The sequence below is a fragment of the Tachyglossus aculeatus genome, chromosome 23 (genome assembly GCF_015852505.1).
Source record: "Tachyglossus aculeatus isolate mTacAcu1 chromosome 23, mTacAcu1.pri, whole genome shotgun sequence".
Lineage (NCBI taxonomy): Eukaryota > Metazoa > Chordata > Mammalia > Monotremata > Tachyglossidae > Tachyglossus > Tachyglossus aculeatus.
Genome location: NC_052088.1, coordinates 31,105,558 through 31,125,210, shown reverse-complemented (window position 1 = coordinate 31,125,210; position 19,653 = coordinate 31,105,558). Strand labels below are relative to the sequence as shown.

Sequence of the window (19,653 nt, the reverse complement as noted above, 5' to 3'; positions counted from 1 at the left end):
ATCTGTGTGTGTGTATGTATGTGTGTGTGGGGGCATCCTTCGAGTGTGTATCCGTGTTTGTGTGTGTGGGGGGCATCCTTCGAGTGTGTATCCGTGTTTGTATCTGTGTGTGTGTGTATCCTTCGAGTGTGTATCCGTGTTTGTATTTGTGCTTGTGTGTGTGTGTGTGTGTGTGTGTGTGTCAAGGTCCTCCTGGTTGTCGGAGTGCTTGCCCATGTCTGGGGGAGTGTCTGAGAATGGGTGAGTGAGTGGGTGTGTAGCGGCCTTGTGTGTATCCCTGTTTGCCTTTGTGTGTCGAGGTGCCCGGGTGTGTTGGTTTGAGTGCTTGGCTGTGTGTGTGGGAGTGTCTCAGAAGGGGTGTGTGTGTGTTTGTGTATCCGTGTTTGCATTCATCCATTCAATCGTATTTATTGAGCGCTTGCTGTACTAAGCGCTTGGAAAGTACAATTCGGCAACAGAGACCAGCCCTACACAACAACGGGCTCATAGTTGTGTGGGTGGGTGGGTGTGTCGGTGTGTGTCAAGGTGCGCGTGTGTGTTGGTTAGAGTGCTTAGCCTTGTGTGTGAGGGGGGGAGTGTCTGAGAATGGGAATGTGCGTGGGTGCCCAGCGCTTAGAACAGTGCTTTGCACATAGTAAGCGCTTAATAAATGCTATATTATGTGTGGGGGGGTGGGTGGGTGTGTTGGGGTGTGTCAAGGTGCGCGTGTGTGTTGGTTAGAGTGCTTAGCCGTGTGTGTTTGCGGGGGGGGAGTGTCTGAGAATGGGAATGGGTGTGGGTGCCCAGCGCTTAGAACAGTGCTTTGCACATAGTAAGCGCTTAATAAATGCTATATTATGTGTGTGGGGGTGGGTGGGTGTGTTGGGGTGTGTCAAGGTGCGCGTGTGTGTTGGTTAGAGTGCTTAGCCTTGTGTGTGTTTGCGGGGGCGAGTGTCTGAGAATGGGAATGGGTGTGGGTGCCCAGCGCTTAGAACAGTGCTTTGCACATAGTAAGCGCTTAATAAATGCTATATTATGTGTGTGGGGGTGGGTGGGTGTGTTGGGGTGTGTCAAGGTGCGCGTGTGTGTTGGTTAGAGTGCTTAGCCTTGTGTGTGTTTGCGGGGGCGAGTGTCTGAGAATGGGAATGGGTGTGGGTGCCCAGCGCTTAGAACAGTGCTTTGCACATAGTAAGCGCTTAATATAGAGACGGTCCCCACCCAACAACGGGCTCAGTGTCCCAGTCCTCTCCCCAATCCCTCCAGATGCCGTGCCCAGATCCTCCTTCCCCACTCCTCCTCTTCTCGCCCCTAATAATAATGATAATTATGTTGCCAACTTGTACTTCCCAAGCGCTCAGTACAGTGCTCTGCACACAGTAAGCGCTCAATAAATATGCATGCATGAATGAATAATAATAATAATGATGGCATTTGTTTTTTCTTTTTTTAATGGCATTTATTAAGCGCTTACTGTGTGCAAAGCACTGTTGTAAGCGCTTACTGTGTGCAAAGCACTGTTCTAAGCGCTTACTGCGTGCAAAGCACTGTACTAAGCGCTTGGGAAGTACAAGTCGGCAACACATAGAGACGGTCCCCACCCAACAATGGTATGCCCAGATCCTCCTTCCCCACTCCTCCCCCTCTTCTTGCCCCTAATAATAATGATAATTATGTTGCCAACTTGTACTTCCCAAGTGCTCAGTACAGTGTTCTGCACACAGTAAGCGCTCAATAAATATGAATGAATGAATAATAATAATAATGATGGCATTTGTTTTTTGTTCTTTTTTTAATGGCATTTATTAAGCGCTTACTGTGTGCAAAGCACTGTTGTAAGCGCTTACTGTGTGCAAAGCACTGTTCTAAGCGCTTACTGCGTGCAAAGCACTGTACTAAGCGCTTGGGAAGTACAAGTCGGCAACACATAGAGACGGTCCCCACCCAACAATGGTGTGCCCAGATCCTCCTTCCCCGCTCCTCCCCCTCTTCTTGCCCCTAATAATAATGATAATTATGTTGCCAACTTGTACTTCCCAAGTGCTCAGTACAGTGTTCTGCACACAGTAAGCGCTCAATAAATATGAATGAATGAATAATAATAATAATGATGGCATTTGTTTTTTGTTCTTTTTTTAATGACATTTATTAAGCGCTTACTGTGTGCAAAGCACTGTTGTAAGCGCTTACTGTGTGCAAAGCACTGTTCTAAGCGCTTACTGCGTGCAAAGCACTGTACTAAGCGCTTGGGAAGTACAAGTCGGCAACACATAGAGACGGTCCCCACCCAACAACGGGCTCGGTGTCCCAGTCCTCTCCCCAATCCCTCCAGATGCCGTGCCCAGATCCTCCTTCCCCACTCCTCCTCCTCTTCTTGCCCCTAATAATAATGATAATTATGTTGCCAACTTGTACTTCCCAAGCGCTCAGTACAGTGTTCTGCAGACAGTAAGTGCTCAATAAATATACATGAATGAATGAATAATAATAATGATGGCATTTGTTTTTTGTTCATTTTTTAATGGCATTTATTAAGCGCTTACTCTGTGCAAAGCACTGTTGTAAGCGCTTGCTGTGTGCAAAGCACTGTACTAAGCGCTTGGGAAGTACAAGTCGGCAACACATAGAGACGGTCCCCACCCAACAACGGGCTCGGTGTCCCAGTCCTCTCCCCAATCCCTCCAGATGCCGTGCCCAGATCCTCCTTCCCCACTCCTCCTCCTCTTCTTGCCCCTAATAATAATGATGATGATAATTATGTTGCCAACTTGTACTTCCCAAGCGCTCAGTACAGTGTTCTGCACACAGTAAGCGCTCAGTAAATATGAATGAATAATGATAATAATGATGGCATTTGTTTTTTGTTCTTTTTTTAATGGCATTTATTAAGCGCTTACTCTGTGCAAAGCACTGTTGTAAGCGCTTACTGTGTGCAAAGCACTGTTCTAAGTGCTTTCTATGTGCAGAGCACTATTCTAAGTGCTGGGGGGGATGCAAGGTGATCAGGTTGTCCCAAGTGGGGCTCACAGTCTTCATCCCCATTTTACAGACGAGGGAACTGAGGCCCAGAGAAGTGAAGTGACTTGCCCAAAGTCACACAGCTGACAGTTGGCGGAGCTGGGATTCGAACCCATGACTTCTGACTCCCAATCCCGGGCTCTTTCCACTGAGCGACGCTGCTTCTCCGATAATAATCTCCCCCTTCTAGATGGTGAGCCTGTTGTTTGGGTAGGGACCGTCTCTATATGTTGCCGACTTGTACTTCCCAAGCACTTAGTCCAGTGCTCAGCACACAGGAAGCGCTCAATAAATACGATTGATTGAATGAATGGATATTAATAATAATTGTGGATTTTTTTAAGCTCTTACCGTGTGCCAGGCACTGGGGTTGACACAAGCGAACCCGGTCAGACGCGGACAGGGGATTAGATTTTACACAATCTCCCCTTTTCCCCACTCCGGGCGTATTCCCCAGTTTGGACTTTCATTCGTTCAGTCAATCGTATTTATTGAGCGCTTACTGGGTGCAGAGCACTGTACTAAGCGTTTGGGAGGTACAATTCGGCAACATATAGAGACGGTCCCCCCAATCTAGCGGAGGATTACCAACTGCATTTATTGGTAGCCTGAGAGTCCAAGGTGGGACAGGAATTGTGTCCAGTCGAGTAGTGTTGTCTCTACCCCCGAGCTTAATTAAGCACATAGTAAGCGCATAAAAAACCCCTAAATGATTTCAATTAAAATAACTTAATTTCGCTTGTGCCCACTGAGAAATGTGCTGTCGGAGACAGTAAGAATTCCCAAGGGAGTGAGGGCATTAAGCCTGTAATAATAATAATAATAATAATAATAATGATAATGATATTTGTTGATAATTTGTTAATAATAATGATATTGATATCATTGATATTTGTTAATGATTTGTTAAACTTGTAATAATAATAGTAATAATAATAATAATGATGGCATTTGTTAAGCGCTTACTATGTGCAAAGCACTATTCTAAGCGCTGGGGGGGATACAAGGTGATCAGGTTGACCCACATGGGGCTCACTGTCTTCATCCCCATTTTACAGATGAGGGAACTGAGGCGCAGAGAAGTTAAGTGGCTTGCCCAAGGTCACACAGCTGACAAGCAGCAGAGCGGGGATTTGAACCCGTGGCTTGTGACTCCCACGCCCGCGGTCTTTCCACTGAGCCACGCTGCTTCTGGCTGTACCGCAGCTAGGTCTGGAGGAATGACCTTTTCATTCATTCAGTCGTATTTATTGAGCACTTAATGTGTGCAGAGCACTGTACTAAGCGCTTGGGAAGTACAGGTCGGCGACATTTTGGCCTCTGAAGATCTTCCCAACTTGACTGGGGTTTTTACGGGTGAGCTTTAAGCATCATCCTGCCTTCTTTTGAATAGAAGATTTCCTTGCAGGTATTTTATCATCATCATCATCATCAATCGTATTTATTGAGCGCTTACTATGTGCAGAGCACTGTACTAAGCGCTTGGGAAGTACAAATTGGCAACATATACAGGCAGCTTCCCGAGCTCCAAGTTTTCCTGATGCGAATTGCTAACCGGCTTGCCACTGACTGAAAAGAGGGTCCTAAGCCAAGGATGGAAAGATCTTTCCCTTTTACAACTGCACAAACCGAATAGTAATAATCACTGTGGAATTTATTAAGCATTTACTTAAATCAATTAATAAGCATTTACTTTAGAGAAGCAGCGTGGTTTCGTGGAAAGAGCCCGGGCTTAGGAGTCAGCGGTTGCGGATTCCAATCCCGGCTCTGCCACTTGTCAGCTGTGTGACTTTGGACAAGTCACTTCACTTCCCTGGGCCTCAGTTCTCTCAACTGTAAAATGGGGATGAAGACTGTGAGCCCCTCGTGGGACAACCTGATTACTTTGTATCTACCCAGCGCTTAGAACATTGTCAGCTGTGTGACTTTGGACAAGTCACTTCACTTCCCTGGGCCTCAGTTCCCTCATCTGTAAAATGGGAATGAAGACTGGGAGCCCCACGTGGGACAACCTGATTACTTTGTACCTACCCAGCGCTTAGAACAGTGCTTGGCGCATAGTAAGTGCTTAACAAAAACCATCATTATTATTATTATTATTTACTATGCGCCAGGCACCGTTCTAAGTGCTGGGGTAGATACCAGATCATCCGGTTGGACTCAGTCCCTGTCCCACCTGGGGCTCACAGTCTTAACCCCATTTTACAGATGAGGTGATTGAGGCCCAGAGAATAATAATAATAATAATAATAATAATAATAATAATAATAATAATCATGACATTTATTAGGGACTGTCTCTATATGTTACCAGCTTGTACTTCCCAAGCGCTTAGTACAGTGCTCTGCACACAGTAAGCGCTCAATAAATACGATTGACTGATTGATTGATTAAGTGCTTATTATGTGCAAAGCACTGTTCTAAGCCCTGGGGAGGTTACAGGGTGATCAGGTTGTCCCTCAGGGGGCTCACAGTCCTAATCCCCATTTTCCAGATGCGGTAACTGAGTCCCAGCGAAGTGAAGTGACTGGCCCAAAGTCACACAACTGACAATTGGCGGAGCCGGAATTAGAACCCATGACCTCTGACTCCAAAGCCCGGGCTCCTTCCACTGAGCCACGCTGCTTCTGCGACCATCCTTAAATCATCGCTTTGGCTTTGTGATTGGAAGCTCCTCGAGGGCAGGGAGCGGGTCTTCCGATTCTTTCGTTTGGTGCTCTCCCGAGTTCTGTAGGCGTTCGAGGAATACTGTGGATTGATGGATCCAAGTTAAGTCGTTTAGACGCGATTTGTTCTCCACACAGTCAGATCTGTGGCTTCCTGGTATCTTATGTTGTTCCAAGCGTTGCAAATTCTCAGGAAGCAAGAACTCCTCATTTTCGGCTTCAAGGCTGTCCATCCCCTCGCCCCCTCCTACCCACAGCACCTGTATATATGTATATATGTTTGTACAGATTTATTACTCTATTTATTTTACTTGTACATATCTATTCTATTTATTTTATTTTGTTGGTATGTTTGGTTCTGTTCTCTGTCTCCCCCTTTTACACTGTGAGCCCACTGTTGGATAGGGACTGTCTCTATATGTTGCCAATTTGTACTTCCCAAGCGCTTAGTACAGTGCTCTGCACATAGTAAGCGCTCAATAAGTACGATCGATGATGATGATGATGCCCATCCGCCAAGCTAGCTCTCTTCCCCCCTTCAAAGCCCTCCTGAGAGCTCACCTCCTCCAGGAGGCCTTCCCACACTAAGCTCCCCATTTTCCTCTGCTCCTCCTCCCTTCCCCAACGCGCTCTCGGCCTCCTCTTATCCGTGCGGCCCCACGCGGAAGCTCCGTCCGTGACCCGGGGAGCCAGCCGGCCAAGCAGTTAGTGCTACTTACTGAGCACTTACTATGTACCGAGCACCCCGCGGGACCATAGAATATTTATTCTCTCTATTTTGTTAATATGTTTGGTTTTGTCATCTATCCCCCCCCTTCTAGACTGTGAGCCCGCTGTTGGGTAGGGACTGTCTCTATATGTTGCCAACTTGTACTTCCCAAGTGCTTAGTACAGTGCTCTGCACACAGTAAGCGCTCAATAAATACGATTGAGTAATTGATGTTGCCAACTTGTACTTCCCAAGCGCTTAGTACAGTGCTCTGCACACAGTAAGCGCTCAATAAATACGATTGAATGAATGAATGAACGCCCGGACTCTCTCCTTCTGCTCTACCCCTTCCCTTCCCCACGGCTCTTGTGTATTTAGCAGCGTGGCTCAGTGGAAAGAGAACGGGCTTGGGAGTCAGAGGTCACGGGTTCTAATCCCAGCTCTGCCACTTGTCAGCTGTGTGACTCTGGGCAAGTCACTTCACTTCTCTGGGCCTCAGTGACCTCATCTATAAAATGGGGATTAAGACTGTGAGCCCCATGTAGGACAGCCTGATTACCATGTATCCCCCCCCAGCACTTAGAACAGTGCTTGGCACATAGTAAGCGCTTAACAAATACCATTATTATTAGACTTCTAGACTGTAAGCCCACTGTTGGGTAGGGACCGTCTCTATATGTTGCCAACTTGTACTTCCCAAGCGCTTAGTACAGTGTTCTGCACACAGTAAGCGCTCAATAAATACAATTGATTGATTGATTGATTATATTTATTACTCTATTTTATTGATGATGTGTATATGGCTCAGTGGAAAGAGCACGGGCTTTGGAGTCAGAGGTCATGGGTTCGAACCCCGGCTCCGCCACAAGTCTGCTGTGTGACCTTGGGCAAGTCACTTAACTTCTCTGAGCCTCAGTTACCTCATCTGTAAAAATGGGGATTAAGACTGTGAGCCCCACGTGGGACAACTTGATCACATTGTATCCCCCCCAGTGCTTAGAACAGTGCTTTGCACACAGTAAGCGCTTAACAAATGGCATCATTATATATATCTATAATTCTATTTATCTATTTTGATGGTATTGACGCCTGTCTACTTGTTTTGTTGTCTGTCTCCCCCTTCTAGACTGTGAGCCCATTGTTTGGTAGGGACTGTCTCTATCTTTTGCCGAATTGTACTTTCCAAGCGCTCGGTACAGTACTCTGCACACAGTAAGCACTCAATAAATACGATTGAATGAATGAATGAATGAAAGAAATTATTTGTTAGATATTAAGTTGTGATATTTGAATCATCCTTTCCCTCCCCCACCCCCTTTTTTACATAGATGGGCCCACTCAGGGTGCTCTTCTTTGTTCCCTGAGTTCTTATAAACAACAGTCAGGGAGTTATGCAAAAACATCCGCCAAGTCCCTAAATACCCTAGGAAATACCTCACTGACGCTCACTGTTGTAAATACATCCAGTTTGGTTTTAGAATATCTTTACTGCTTCTGTCTAGATTCCAACTTAGCTTTCCACCTATCCCACTGCATGTGGCATTTCCACCGGTCAGTCGGCAGTTCACGATTGATCTTTCTCATAAAGGCAGAAGTGGAAAAAAAACCCCACAAATAAACATCTCTGCCTTTTCACGGACTTTCTCCCGTTGTCAGTTTTGCCTTTCGTTTATCAGGAGTGAGGGGGGAAGGGTGTATCTGACATTTTCCCTTGTACCTAATATAATTGAAAATTTTTTTTGAGTTTCCTTTCGTGACTCATGCTATTTGCATCTCCTGTACAATTTTGACATTTCTAATTTTATCCTTTCATATTTGCATTATTTCTTTATGTTCCTTACTTGGCCTAATTTTTGCATATTGCAACTTTCTAGTTTTCCACTGAGGTCCTTGTGGAGCTTTTTAATTTTTTTTTTTTGACCAAGTGACTTCATATCTTGTCATTCTTCTGGTCTTTTCAACTGGTAGAGTTTGTTCTTGAGCCTGGGGAACTGTCTTTTGGAAGGGCGGCTATCTCCACTAGACTGTAAGCGCCTTAAGGGCAGGGGTCGCGTCTACCAGCGCTTATTGTACTGTACAAGCCCTAAGGGCTTAGTATAGTTCTCTGTACCCAGTTAGCGTTCAATAAATCCCAACGATGGATTGGCTGGACTCCTCTATATGTCTGCATTCTCTTCCTTCGGGCCCTTCCTAGTCGTATCCTAGGTGTGTTCAACCTTGCTTTCCGGAAGCTCATTCTCCGTCACGCTGACTTCTCTCTTTCCGTCTCCTGAGATTTAGAAATTGGTCATCCTGAGATCACTCCTCCTTTAGATCCTTGATGGATTCTTCTTTGTTAGGAAGGATCAATACCTCAGCCTTATCTTAATTCCTCTTCTTTGCGCACAATGAAACCACCTCCATCCAATCCCCAAATCAGAGGGATAAGCCCCACTCTGCTAAATGACTTTTCTAGCACATAGCTGTCTGTAGAGTTCCACTTTACCCACAAATTCTTCTCAATCAATCAATCAATCAATCAATCAATCGTATTTATTGAGCACTTACTGTGTGCAGAGCACTGTACTAAGTGCTTGGGAAGTACAAGTTGGCAACATATAGAGACAGTCCCTACCCAACAGTGAGTCCCTACCCAACAGTGTAGGGACTCCCCCCATTACCCACAAATCCAGCTCAAAATCCCAAATCTGGGTGCTCTAGTTGATAATACGGTATCTATTAAGGGCTTACTATGTGCCAGGCACTGTACTAAGCGCTGAATAATAATGACGTTATCAGAGAAGGCTCTCTCCATCTTTCCTCCCATTTTGGAGGTGCGTAATAGACCCCTGTAATGACTCCACCTTAATTCAGAGGTTATTACTCAATCAATCGTATTTATTGAGCACTTTCGGTGTGCAGAGCAGTGTACTAAGTGCCTGGGAGAGTGCAATATGACAAAATAACAGACGCATTCCTTGGCCACAGCGAGCTATCTCTTGGTCTCCTTTTGTCTCCTGAGAATCTGAGACGATTTCGCTCACCTCTATAGTCAAGACAAGGCCGTCTCTCTTTTCTCCACCCGTCTTTTCAGAACCACTAATATCACTATAGTCTAGCCACCTCTTGTACCAATGCATCGTGACTGTAGCGGAGTTGAGACCTTCCATCCCTCGTGCACGCCTTCCGTACTCCTTTGGCTTCACAGAGTGCCGCTTGGACACTTCTCCGAAGTGACAGCGCCAAGCAGGAATTTCCTAATTTTGGTGCCTGGAGTTACACCGGGGCAAGTTTTAGTTTTGTGGGTTAGTGAGTGGGTTTTAGAACGCCGGAGGATAAGAAGCAGGGAGGAGAATCCATCGATGGTATTTATCGGACGCGTACTGTGTACGGCGCACTGTACTGTGCATTTGGAAAAGTCAAATAGAGTAAGGTACAATCAAGTGATGACGGCATTAATGATGGTATTTTGTTAAGCCCTTACTATGTGCCGAGCACTGAGCGCTGGGATAGAAACAAGGTTATCATGTTGTCATTCATTCATTGTCGTATTTCTTGAGCACTTACTGTGTGCAGAGCACTGTACTAAGCACTTGGGAAGTACAAGTTGGCAACATATAGAGACGGTCCCTACCCAGCAGCAGGGCTCACAGTCTAGAAGGGGGAGACAGAGAACAAAACAAAACATATTAACAAAATAAAATAAATAGAATAAATATGTACAAGTAAAATAAATAAGTAGAGTAATAAATATGTACAAACATTTATACATAGTGACTTGAATATAGATAGCACACCCCTCTAAATGTTTATCACAACCACAACAAATCACAACCCCTCCTCCCGCTTTCCATCCCCCCCGCCTTACCTCCTTCCCTTCCCTACAGCACCTGTATATATGTATATATGTTTGTATGTATTTATTACTCTATTTATTTATTTATTTTACTTGTACACATTTATTCTATTTATTTTACGCTGTTAATATGTTTTGTTTTGTTCTCTGTCTCCCCCTTCTAGACTGTGAGCCCACTGTTGAGTAGGGACCGTCTCTATATGTTGCCAACTTGTACTTCCCAAGCGCTTAGGACAGTGCTCTGCACACAGTAAGCGCTCAATAAATACGATTGAATGAATGAATGACATTTAGGATTTTATGGGAAAATTCCAAGGTGTGATTGTTAGGTGTTTCATTCATTCATTCATTCAATCATATTTATTGAGCGCTTACTCTACTGCTCCATGTTTGTAACGTCATACACATACATAGAAAAGCGGCATGGCTCAGTGGAAAGAGCACGGGCTTTGGAGTCGGAGGTCATGGGTTCAAATCCCGTCCCTGCCAATTGTCAGCTGTGTGACTTTGGGCAAGTCACTTCACTACTCTGGGCCTCAGTTCCCTCATCTGTCAAATGGGGATTAAGACTGTGAGCCCCCCGATCACCTTGTAACCTCCCCAGCGCTTAGAACACTGCTTTGCACAGAGTAAGCGCTTAATAAATGCCATCATTATTATTACACTCCTTCATTCAGTCGAATTTATTGAGCGCTTACTGTGTGCAAAGCACTGTATTAAGCACTGGGGATAGTACAACATAACAAGACAGACCCATTCCCTGCCTGCAATGAGCTTACAGTCTAGAGGGGGAGACGGGCTTGAATATAAATAAGTCAATAAATCGCAGTAAGGCACTGCAGACCTCACGGAGTATCTTGTGAACATGCACGACAACAGCATTTCAGAGGATCATAATTAATGACTAACTCCTGGTAGCAGCACCATCCCGAAGAAGACTTTAATGGATTATTCTTAGCTCGGCAGAAGCTAGAATTGCTTCCAATATATTTTTACGCTGTGTACTTGATCGATCTGGTTAATTTCTCCTCAGTCTCACATACTGCGTCTTTTCGAAGGGAAGGTCCGGGTAGTGAATGGGGGTAGCGCCGTGGTTTTCCCGTGGTTTTCTTTTAGACTGTGAGCCCACTGTTGGGTAGGGACTGTCTCTATATGTTGCCAACTTGTACTTCCCAAGCGCTTAGTACAGTGCTCTGCACACAGTAAGTGCTCAATAAATACAATTGATTGATTGATTGATTTCCCAACTGGAAAAAGAATGCAGGACAGACTGATTGTTTCCTCAGGCGGCCTTCGCTGCTGATTTCCGTCAGAATGCCCCCAGTTGCTTTTTAGCTCCTTGCAAATCCGCTCATCAATCAATCAATCAATGGTATGAACTGAGTGCTTAAGCAGCGTGGCTCAGTGGAAAGAGCTTTGGAGTCAGAGGTCATGGGTTCAAATCCCGGTTCTGCCAGTTGTCAGCTGTGTGACTTTGGGCAAGTCACTGAACTTCTCTGGGCCTCAGTTCCCTCATCTGCAAAATGGGGATTAAGACTGTGAGCCCCATGTAGGACAACCTGATCACCTTGTATCCCCCCTGCACTTAGAAGAGTGCTTTGCATATAGTAAGCGCTTAACAAATACCATCATATTATTATTATTATTATTATTATTAGGTGCAGAGCACTGTACTAAGTGCTTGGGACAGTACAATGCAATAGAATTAGTGGACATTTTCCCTGCCCATGATGAGTCTGCAGACTTGAGGGATGCAATTGTGATTGCTTTGGCAGTTTGGACGGAGCCTGCTCATCTGGAGATCACCCTTCACCTTGAAGGATCTCAAAGTGCCTTAAAAATTCAGTCCCCTGTGGGGACTAATTTATTTCCCCAAATAAATACAGCTATTCTCGGTCAGTCAGTGGTAGACTGTAAGCTTGCCACGGGCAGGGAACGTGTCTACTAACTGTGTTGTTTGTATTCTCCCAAGCACTTAAGTACAGTGCTCTGCACAGTCAGGGTACAATAACAACCTTTGGTTGATTGAGTGCTTACTGTGTGATACATTCAATTCGTTCAATCATATTTAATCAATCGTATTTATTCCATTCTATTATTTATTCAATCCTATCTATTATGTGCAAAGCACTATACCAAGTGCTTGGGAGAGCGCTGCTTAGAGAAGCAGCGTGGCTAGAGAAGCAGCGTGGCTCAATGGAAAGAGCACGGGCTTTGGAGTCAGAGGTCATGGGTTCGAATTCCAGCTCCACCACATGTCTGCTGTGTGACGTTGGGCAAGTCACTTAACTTCTATGAGCCTCAGTTCCCCCATCTGTAAAATGGGGATGATGACCGTGAGCCCCACGTGGGACAACCTGATCACCTTGTATCCCCCCAGCACTTAGAACAGTGCTTTGCACATAGTAAGTGCTTAACAAATGCCATTATTATTTACTATAACAACAAACAATCTAACAGAGCACTACACTATTTCGAGAAGCAGTTTGGCCTAATGGATAGGGCTCAGTCCTGGGAGTCAGAAGGTCATGGGTTCTAATCCTGGCTCCGCCATTTGTCTGCTGTGTGGCCTTGAGCAAGTCACTTCACTTCTCTGGGCCTCAGATACCTCCTCCGTAAAATGGGGATTGAGACTGTGAGCCCCTCTTGGGACGGGGACTGTGTCCAACCCGATTTGATTGTATCCACCCCAGCGCTTAGTACAGTGCGTAGCACATAGGAAGGGCATAACAAATACCATATATTATTATATTAGGCCAGTGGGAGTGTACAATATGACAGACTCAATAGATACATTCCCTGCCCACAAGGAGCTTTCAGCTAGAGGAGGAGCTTACCGCCTAGCCAAGATTTAGTTTTCACCAAAATACAGGACGTTCAACAACCCTACTAACCACCAGAGATCTTTTAGAGGCACGTCTCCTGTTCTGGACTCACCTGAAATCAGCATTCCTTTCTGCTCACCAGAATCAATTATTACTCAGAAACTCTCTGGGCATGTTACTCCCCTCCTCAAAAATCTCCAATGGCTACCAATCATCCTACACATCAGGCAGAAACTCCTCACCCTGGGCTTCAAGGCTGTCCATCCCCTCGCCCCCTCCTACCTCACCTCCCTTCTCTCCTTCTCCAGCCCAGCCCGCACCCTCCGCTCCTCCACCGCTAATCTCCTCACTGTACCTCGTTCTCGCCTGTCCCGCCGTCGACCCCCGGCCCACGTCCTCCCCCTGGCCTGGAATGCCCTCCCTCTGCCCATCCGCCAAGCTAGCTCTCTTCCTCCCTTCAAAGCCCTACTGAGAGCTCACCTCCTCCAGGAGGCCTTCCCACACTGAACCCCCTCCTTCCTCTCCCCCTCTTCCCCCTCCCCATCCCCCGCCTTACCTCCTTCCCCTCTCCACAGCACCTGTATATATGTATATATGTTTGTATGTATTTCTTACTCTATTTATTTTACTTGTACATATTTATTCTATTTATTTTATTTTAATATGTTTTGTTTTGTTCTCTGTCTCCCCCTTCTAGACTGTGAGCCCACTGTTGGGTAGGGACCGTCTCTATATGTTGCCAACATGTACTTCCCAAGCACTTAGTACAGTGCTCTTCACACAGTAAGCACTCAATAAATGCAATTGAATGAATGAATGAATGAATGAATCTGCCAAGCTAGCTCTCTTCCTCCCTTCAAAGCCCTACTGAGAGCTCACCTCCTCCAGGAGGCCTTCCCACACTGAGCCCCCTCCTTCCTCTCCCGCTCCTCCCCCTCCCCACCCCCCTGCCTTACCTCCTTCCCCTCCCCACAGCACCTGTATATATGTATATATGTTTGTATTTATTACTCTATTTTATTTGTACATATTTATTCTATTTTATTTTGTTAATATGTTTTGTTGTGTGTCTCCCCCTTCTAGACTGTGAGCCCACTGTTGGGTCTCTATATGTTGCCCACTTGTACTTCCCAAGGGCTTAGTATAGTGCTCTGCACACAGTAAGTGCTCAATAAATACCATTGAATGAATGAATACTCAGTCGGAGGCGAGCTGAGTAGAGATCTTGGAATTTGGGGGTTAAGTGATCCGTGCTGAGCATCAGCACTGGCTTTTGGTCACTGTTTCCTGTATGACCCCTGCTATTGTCCCGCTGGAATCCTGCTGCTTTTCTCTTTTCTGTCTCCCCCGAGCTTCTCACGCTCTTCCCATCTTTAGTTGCAAGGTCTAAAAATGACTTTCAAAGCCAGTTAGGGCTCCGTTGAATCTCAAGATCTTCAGAAGCAGCATGGCATAGCGGATAGAGCTCGGGCCTGGAGTCAGAAAGTTATGGGTTCTAATCCCGGCTCCGCCATTTGTCTGCTGTGTGGTCTTGGGCAAGTCACTTCGCTTCTCTGGGCCTCAGTTACCTCACCTGTAAAATGGGGATTAATCAATCAAATTTATTGAGCGCTTACTGTGCTTGGGAAGTCCAAGTTGGCAACATATAGAGACAGTCCCTACCCAACAGTGGGCTCACAGTCTAAAAGGGGGAGACAGACAACAAAACCAAACATACTAACAAAATAAAATAAATAGAATAGGTATGTACAAGGAAAAGAAATAGAGTAATAAATATGTACAAACATATGTAATCGGGGGTGGCTGCTGTATGTACCAGGCACTGTTCTAAGCACCGAGGTGAAGACAAGCAAATCAGGTTGGGCACAAACCCCCGTCCCATATCATCATCATCATCATCATCAATCGTATTTATTGAGCGCTTACTGTGTGCAGAGCACTGTACTAAGCGCTTGAGAAGTACAAGTTGGTAACATATAGAGACAGTCCCTACCCGGCAGTGGGCTCACAGTCTAAAAGGGGGAGACAGAGAACAAAACCAAACATACTAACAAAATAAAATAAATAAGCCCCATATGGGCCTTAAGGTCTCAATCCCCATTTTACAGATGAGGTAACCGAGGCACAGAGAAGCGAAACGATTTGCCCAAGGTCACACGGCAGACAGTGGAGTCCCTGAGGGGGCCGGGGGTCGGACCTGGACACTTGACGTCCATAAAATAGGAGTTGGGGCTCTGTACCAGCCGCTTCTTCTTGTGTTTCCGCTTCTCCTCCTCGGGAGAGGGATGCAGGATTAAGACTGTGAGCCCTGCGTGGGACAACCTGATTATCTTGTCTCTACACCAAGGTAGCACATAGTAAACGCTTAACAAATGCCATCATTACTATCATTACTATTATTATTATTATTAACCATCATTAATCATCATTAATCAATCAATCATTTATTGAGCACTTACTGTGTGCAGAGCACTGTACTAAGTGCTTGGGAAGTACAAGTTGGCAACATATAGAGACGGTCCCTACCCAACAGTGGGCTCACAGTCTAGAAGAACTGTAATAGTATCATAGTAATCATCATTACTATTATTATTATTATATTTTAATGTCTGTCTCCCCCACCTAGACTGTAAGCTCCTTGTGGGTAGGGATTGTGTCCACCACCACTATGGCACTGTACTTTCCCAAACACTTCGTACAGTCCTCTGGACACAATAAGCACTTGATTGATTATGTCACGAGTGGCCTCTAGAAGGGTGTTAATAAATATTGGTAGTAGTAGAACTATTAGCATTCATTCATTCATTCATTCAATCGTATTTATTGAGTGCTTACTGTGTGCAGAGCACTGTACTAAGCGCTTGGGAAGTACAAGTTGGCGACATATAGAGACGGTCCCTACCCAACAGCGGGCTCACAGTAGTAGTAGGACTCTGTGCTCTGCACACAGTAAGTGCTCAATAAATACAACTGACTGATTGACAAGTAGTAGAGTTTATTGAGCACCCACTGGGCGTGTTGTGCTGTATTAGGCACTTGGGAAGTAAATGACAAAGTAGTAATGATTATTATGGAATTTGCTAAGCACTTACTATGTGCCGAGCACTGTTCTAAGTGCTGAGGTAGCTACAAGGTTATTAGTTTGGGCACAGCCCCTCTCCAGCATAGGGCTCACAATCTAGGTAGGAGGGAGTAGGATTTACTCCCCACTTTACAGGTGAGGAATCTGAGGCACAGAGAAGGTAAATGACTTATTGAAGGTCACACAGCAGCAGAGGGCAGAGCCAGAATTAGAATCCAGGTCCTCTGATTTCCAAGGATCTTCCCTGCCCGCAAGGAGCTTACACTGTAATGGAAAGGACAGACATGTGAGCTTGTCGTGGACAGGAACGTGTCTGTCTGTTGTTATATTGTACTCTCCCAAGCGCTAAGTAAGTGCTCTACAAATGCGACTGAACGAATGAGTGAAAGAATTTACAACTGGAGAGGTCAAAAATAAACAAAATGGGCATATATATGTGAGTGTAAATTAGTCCCTAAGTGGTAGAGTGCTCTGCACACAGTAAGCGCTCAAAAATTGGAGTGAAAGAGTGGGCTTGGTTATAAAACCTCCAGGCATAGACATTTTAAATATATCATGTTCATCAGCCAAGATTTCTTAGGGCAGTTGTAGCTAGATAACCCAGATTTGGGAGGGGGAGTGGTTTTGATTGAAGATGCTTCCAATCCTAACAACCTCTTTTTGAAAATATTACAGAAGAAAATGCTTTAAGGAAAGGTTCCACTTAGAGGTTTCATCAGGCAGGTTTGATACAGTCAGAATTCCCAGTGAAAGTGGGTGACGGGTGCCTGCATACTGCCAGAATTTATGCGAATGTGTATGTGTGTGTGCTTGTGTGTTTGTGCCCTATATTCTGCCTGTCCTCAAAATGCCTTTAAAACATTAGCAAACTGACAACCATCTAAAGGAGGCATCTGAAGTGGGCATTTTTTTTAATGCAGAAATTTCAGAAAAGATGTAGTCCCACTGGGTTTGTCAGAGGAAACAGATGGATTTTTCGGTGACATCAGGATAGTTGATTGAAGCTCAAGCCAGGGTGCATTGTTAACATCTAATGACGCAAATGGCGACTTCCTTAGAAAACCAGCCTGGTCCTATTCAGCGGAAGACATCTTTAGGAACTAATAATCATGATAATGATGGTATTTGGTGCCAAGCACTGTTCTAAGCACTGAGGTAGATACAAGGTAATCAGGTTGTCCCTCATGGGGCTCATAGTCTCATTCCCTACTTTACAGAAGAGGTAACTGAGGCACAGAGAAGTTAAATGGCTTGCCCAAAGTCACACAGCTGACAAGCGGCGGAGCTGGGATTAGAACCCACGACCTCTGACTCCCAAGGCCGGGCTTTTTCCACTAAGCCATGCTACTACCTACTGGAATGGAGATTCTGGAATGAGTGGAGCTTTTCTTTCAGGCTTTGAGCCTTGTATGGGACAGAGACTGTGTCTGATCTGCAGATATCATTTCTTCCCCATCTCTTAATAAAGTGCTTGGCGCCCTAATTCACGTTTAACAAATACCACAAATTCCACAACAATTACTTTGTGGAAATCCCCTTTTAGGCTGTGAGCCCACTGTTGGGTAGGGACTGTCTCTATATGTTGCCAATTTGTACTTCCCAAGTGCTTAGTACGGTGCTCTGCACATAGTAAGCGCTCAATAAATACGATTGATGATGATAATTACTGGGGACTCCCAATCATTGGAAGAGTCGGAAGAGATGATCCTTGCCCTCAAGGTTCTTACGATCTTTGTCCAATTTTACTTCAGTTAATCAATCCATCAATGGTATTTATTGAGAGCTTTCCATGTGCAGAGTACTGGACGAATGCTCCTGCAGCAACGTAGAAAACGTGCGTGATGTCGAAGTACTGAAATGTCCCTAATAACGTGCTTCTCCTTCTCACCCAACTCGCTTTTAACTGCTTTTTCCGTGTTGCATTTCAGAGACGGCGAGCTGAGTTTGAGTAGATCCCTGGTTAATAGTTCCGATAAGATCATCCGGAAAGGTGGCTCTTCAATCTTCCAGCACTCTGTAGAAGGTTGGAGAATCAATTCGACTTTGGTCCTGGAGATCAGGTGAGTTTCCCTCTATAAGATCCAGTGAAATGCCTCTAACTTGTTCTAGAATTCTGTAGGGTTGGCCGATTTTCTTTTTCTGCCCCCGGGGATGATTTGATTCATCATTGAAATAAGGGATATTTTTATTAAAATGCCCTGCTGGTTTTATTATTACCCACAGAATGAAGCAAGAGGAGAAAATTGAAATAATTCTTCCATTTGCATGTCAAAGGAAGGATAACCTGGGACTCTGAATAAGACAGGAAATGAGATAGTGAAAAATCAGCCATGCCAACACTTTAGCTTGGACAGAACACCTCTCCATCCCCCCCATCTTACCTCCTTCCCTTCCCCACAGCACCTGTATATATGTATATATGTTTGTACATATTTATTACTCTATTTATTTATTTATTTATTTTACTTGTACATATCTATCCTATTTATTTTATTTTGTTAGTATGTTTGCTTTTGTTCTCTGTCTCCCCCTTTTAGACTGTGAGCCCACTGTTGGGTAGGGACTGTCTCTATATGTTGCCAATTTGTACTTCCCAAGCGCTTAGTACAGTGCTCTGCACATAGTAAGTGCTCAATAAATGCGATTGATGATGATGATGATGTTGAGGGTGACATTTTGACTGCCATCAGTTTTTCATTATGTTTCTGCACCTTGCAGATGATCTCTTTTCCCCTGTCTAGGTGGGGAGACTAGGGTTGGTGTGAATCCGTGAATCTTCACCGCTGAACTGAGCCTGCCCCGTTCAGCTTCTTGACCAATTAATTGTTCGCTCTCCCGTACTTAGACTGCGAGCTCCGTGTGGGACAGAGACTGTGGCCGACCTGATTATCTTATATCTGCCATAGTGCTTAGTACAGTGCTTGGCACAGGCATGACATGACATGACATGGCTTTGGAGTCAGGGGTCAGGGGTTCAAATCCCGACTCCGCCAATTGTCAGCTGGGTGACTCTGGGCAAGTCACTTCACTTCTCTGGGCCTCAGTTCCCTCATCTGGGAAATGTGAACCCCCCCCCACCCCGGACAACCTGATCACCTTGTAACCTCCCCAGCCCTTAGAGCAGTGATTTGAACATAGTAAGCGCTTAATAAATGCCATCATCATTATTATTATCCCAGCTCTGCCACTTGCCTGCCAGGTGACCTTGGGCGAGGCACTTGACTTTTCCAGCCCTCAGTTTCCTCATCTGTAAAATGGGGATGATACCTCTTTTTCCCCGCTTAACTTCGAATGCGGGCCCCATGTGGATCGACAGGGACTGTCTGACCTGATCTATCTGGTCTGTACCCCAGCGCTTAGTACAGAGTTCGGCGCACAGTAAACACGTCATTATCCATTCATTCGGTCGTATCTTCTAGACTGTGAGCCCGCTGTTGGGTAGGGACCGTCTCTATATGTTGCCAACTTGTACTTCCCAAGCGCTTAGTACAGTGCTCTGCACACAGTAAACGCTCAATAAATATGATTCAATGAATGAATGA

At 45.2% G+C, this 19,653-nt stretch overlaps 1 protein-coding gene across 1 annotated transcript in view; it reads left to right on the top strand.

Moving 5' to 3' along the window:
- ST8SIA4 (ST8 alpha-N-acetyl-neuraminide alpha-2,8-sialyltransferase 4) overlaps nucleotides 1-19,653 on the top strand; it is a 170,699-nt gene that overhangs the window by 15,425 nt on the left and 135,621 nt on the right. Inside the window, exon 2 of the mRNA XM_038765804.1 lies at nucleotides 18,040-18,171. Coding sequence (XP_038621732.1) covers nucleotides 18,040-18,171 — 132 coding nt within the window. The remainder of the gene's footprint in view (nucleotides 1-18,039; nucleotides 18,172-19,653) is intronic.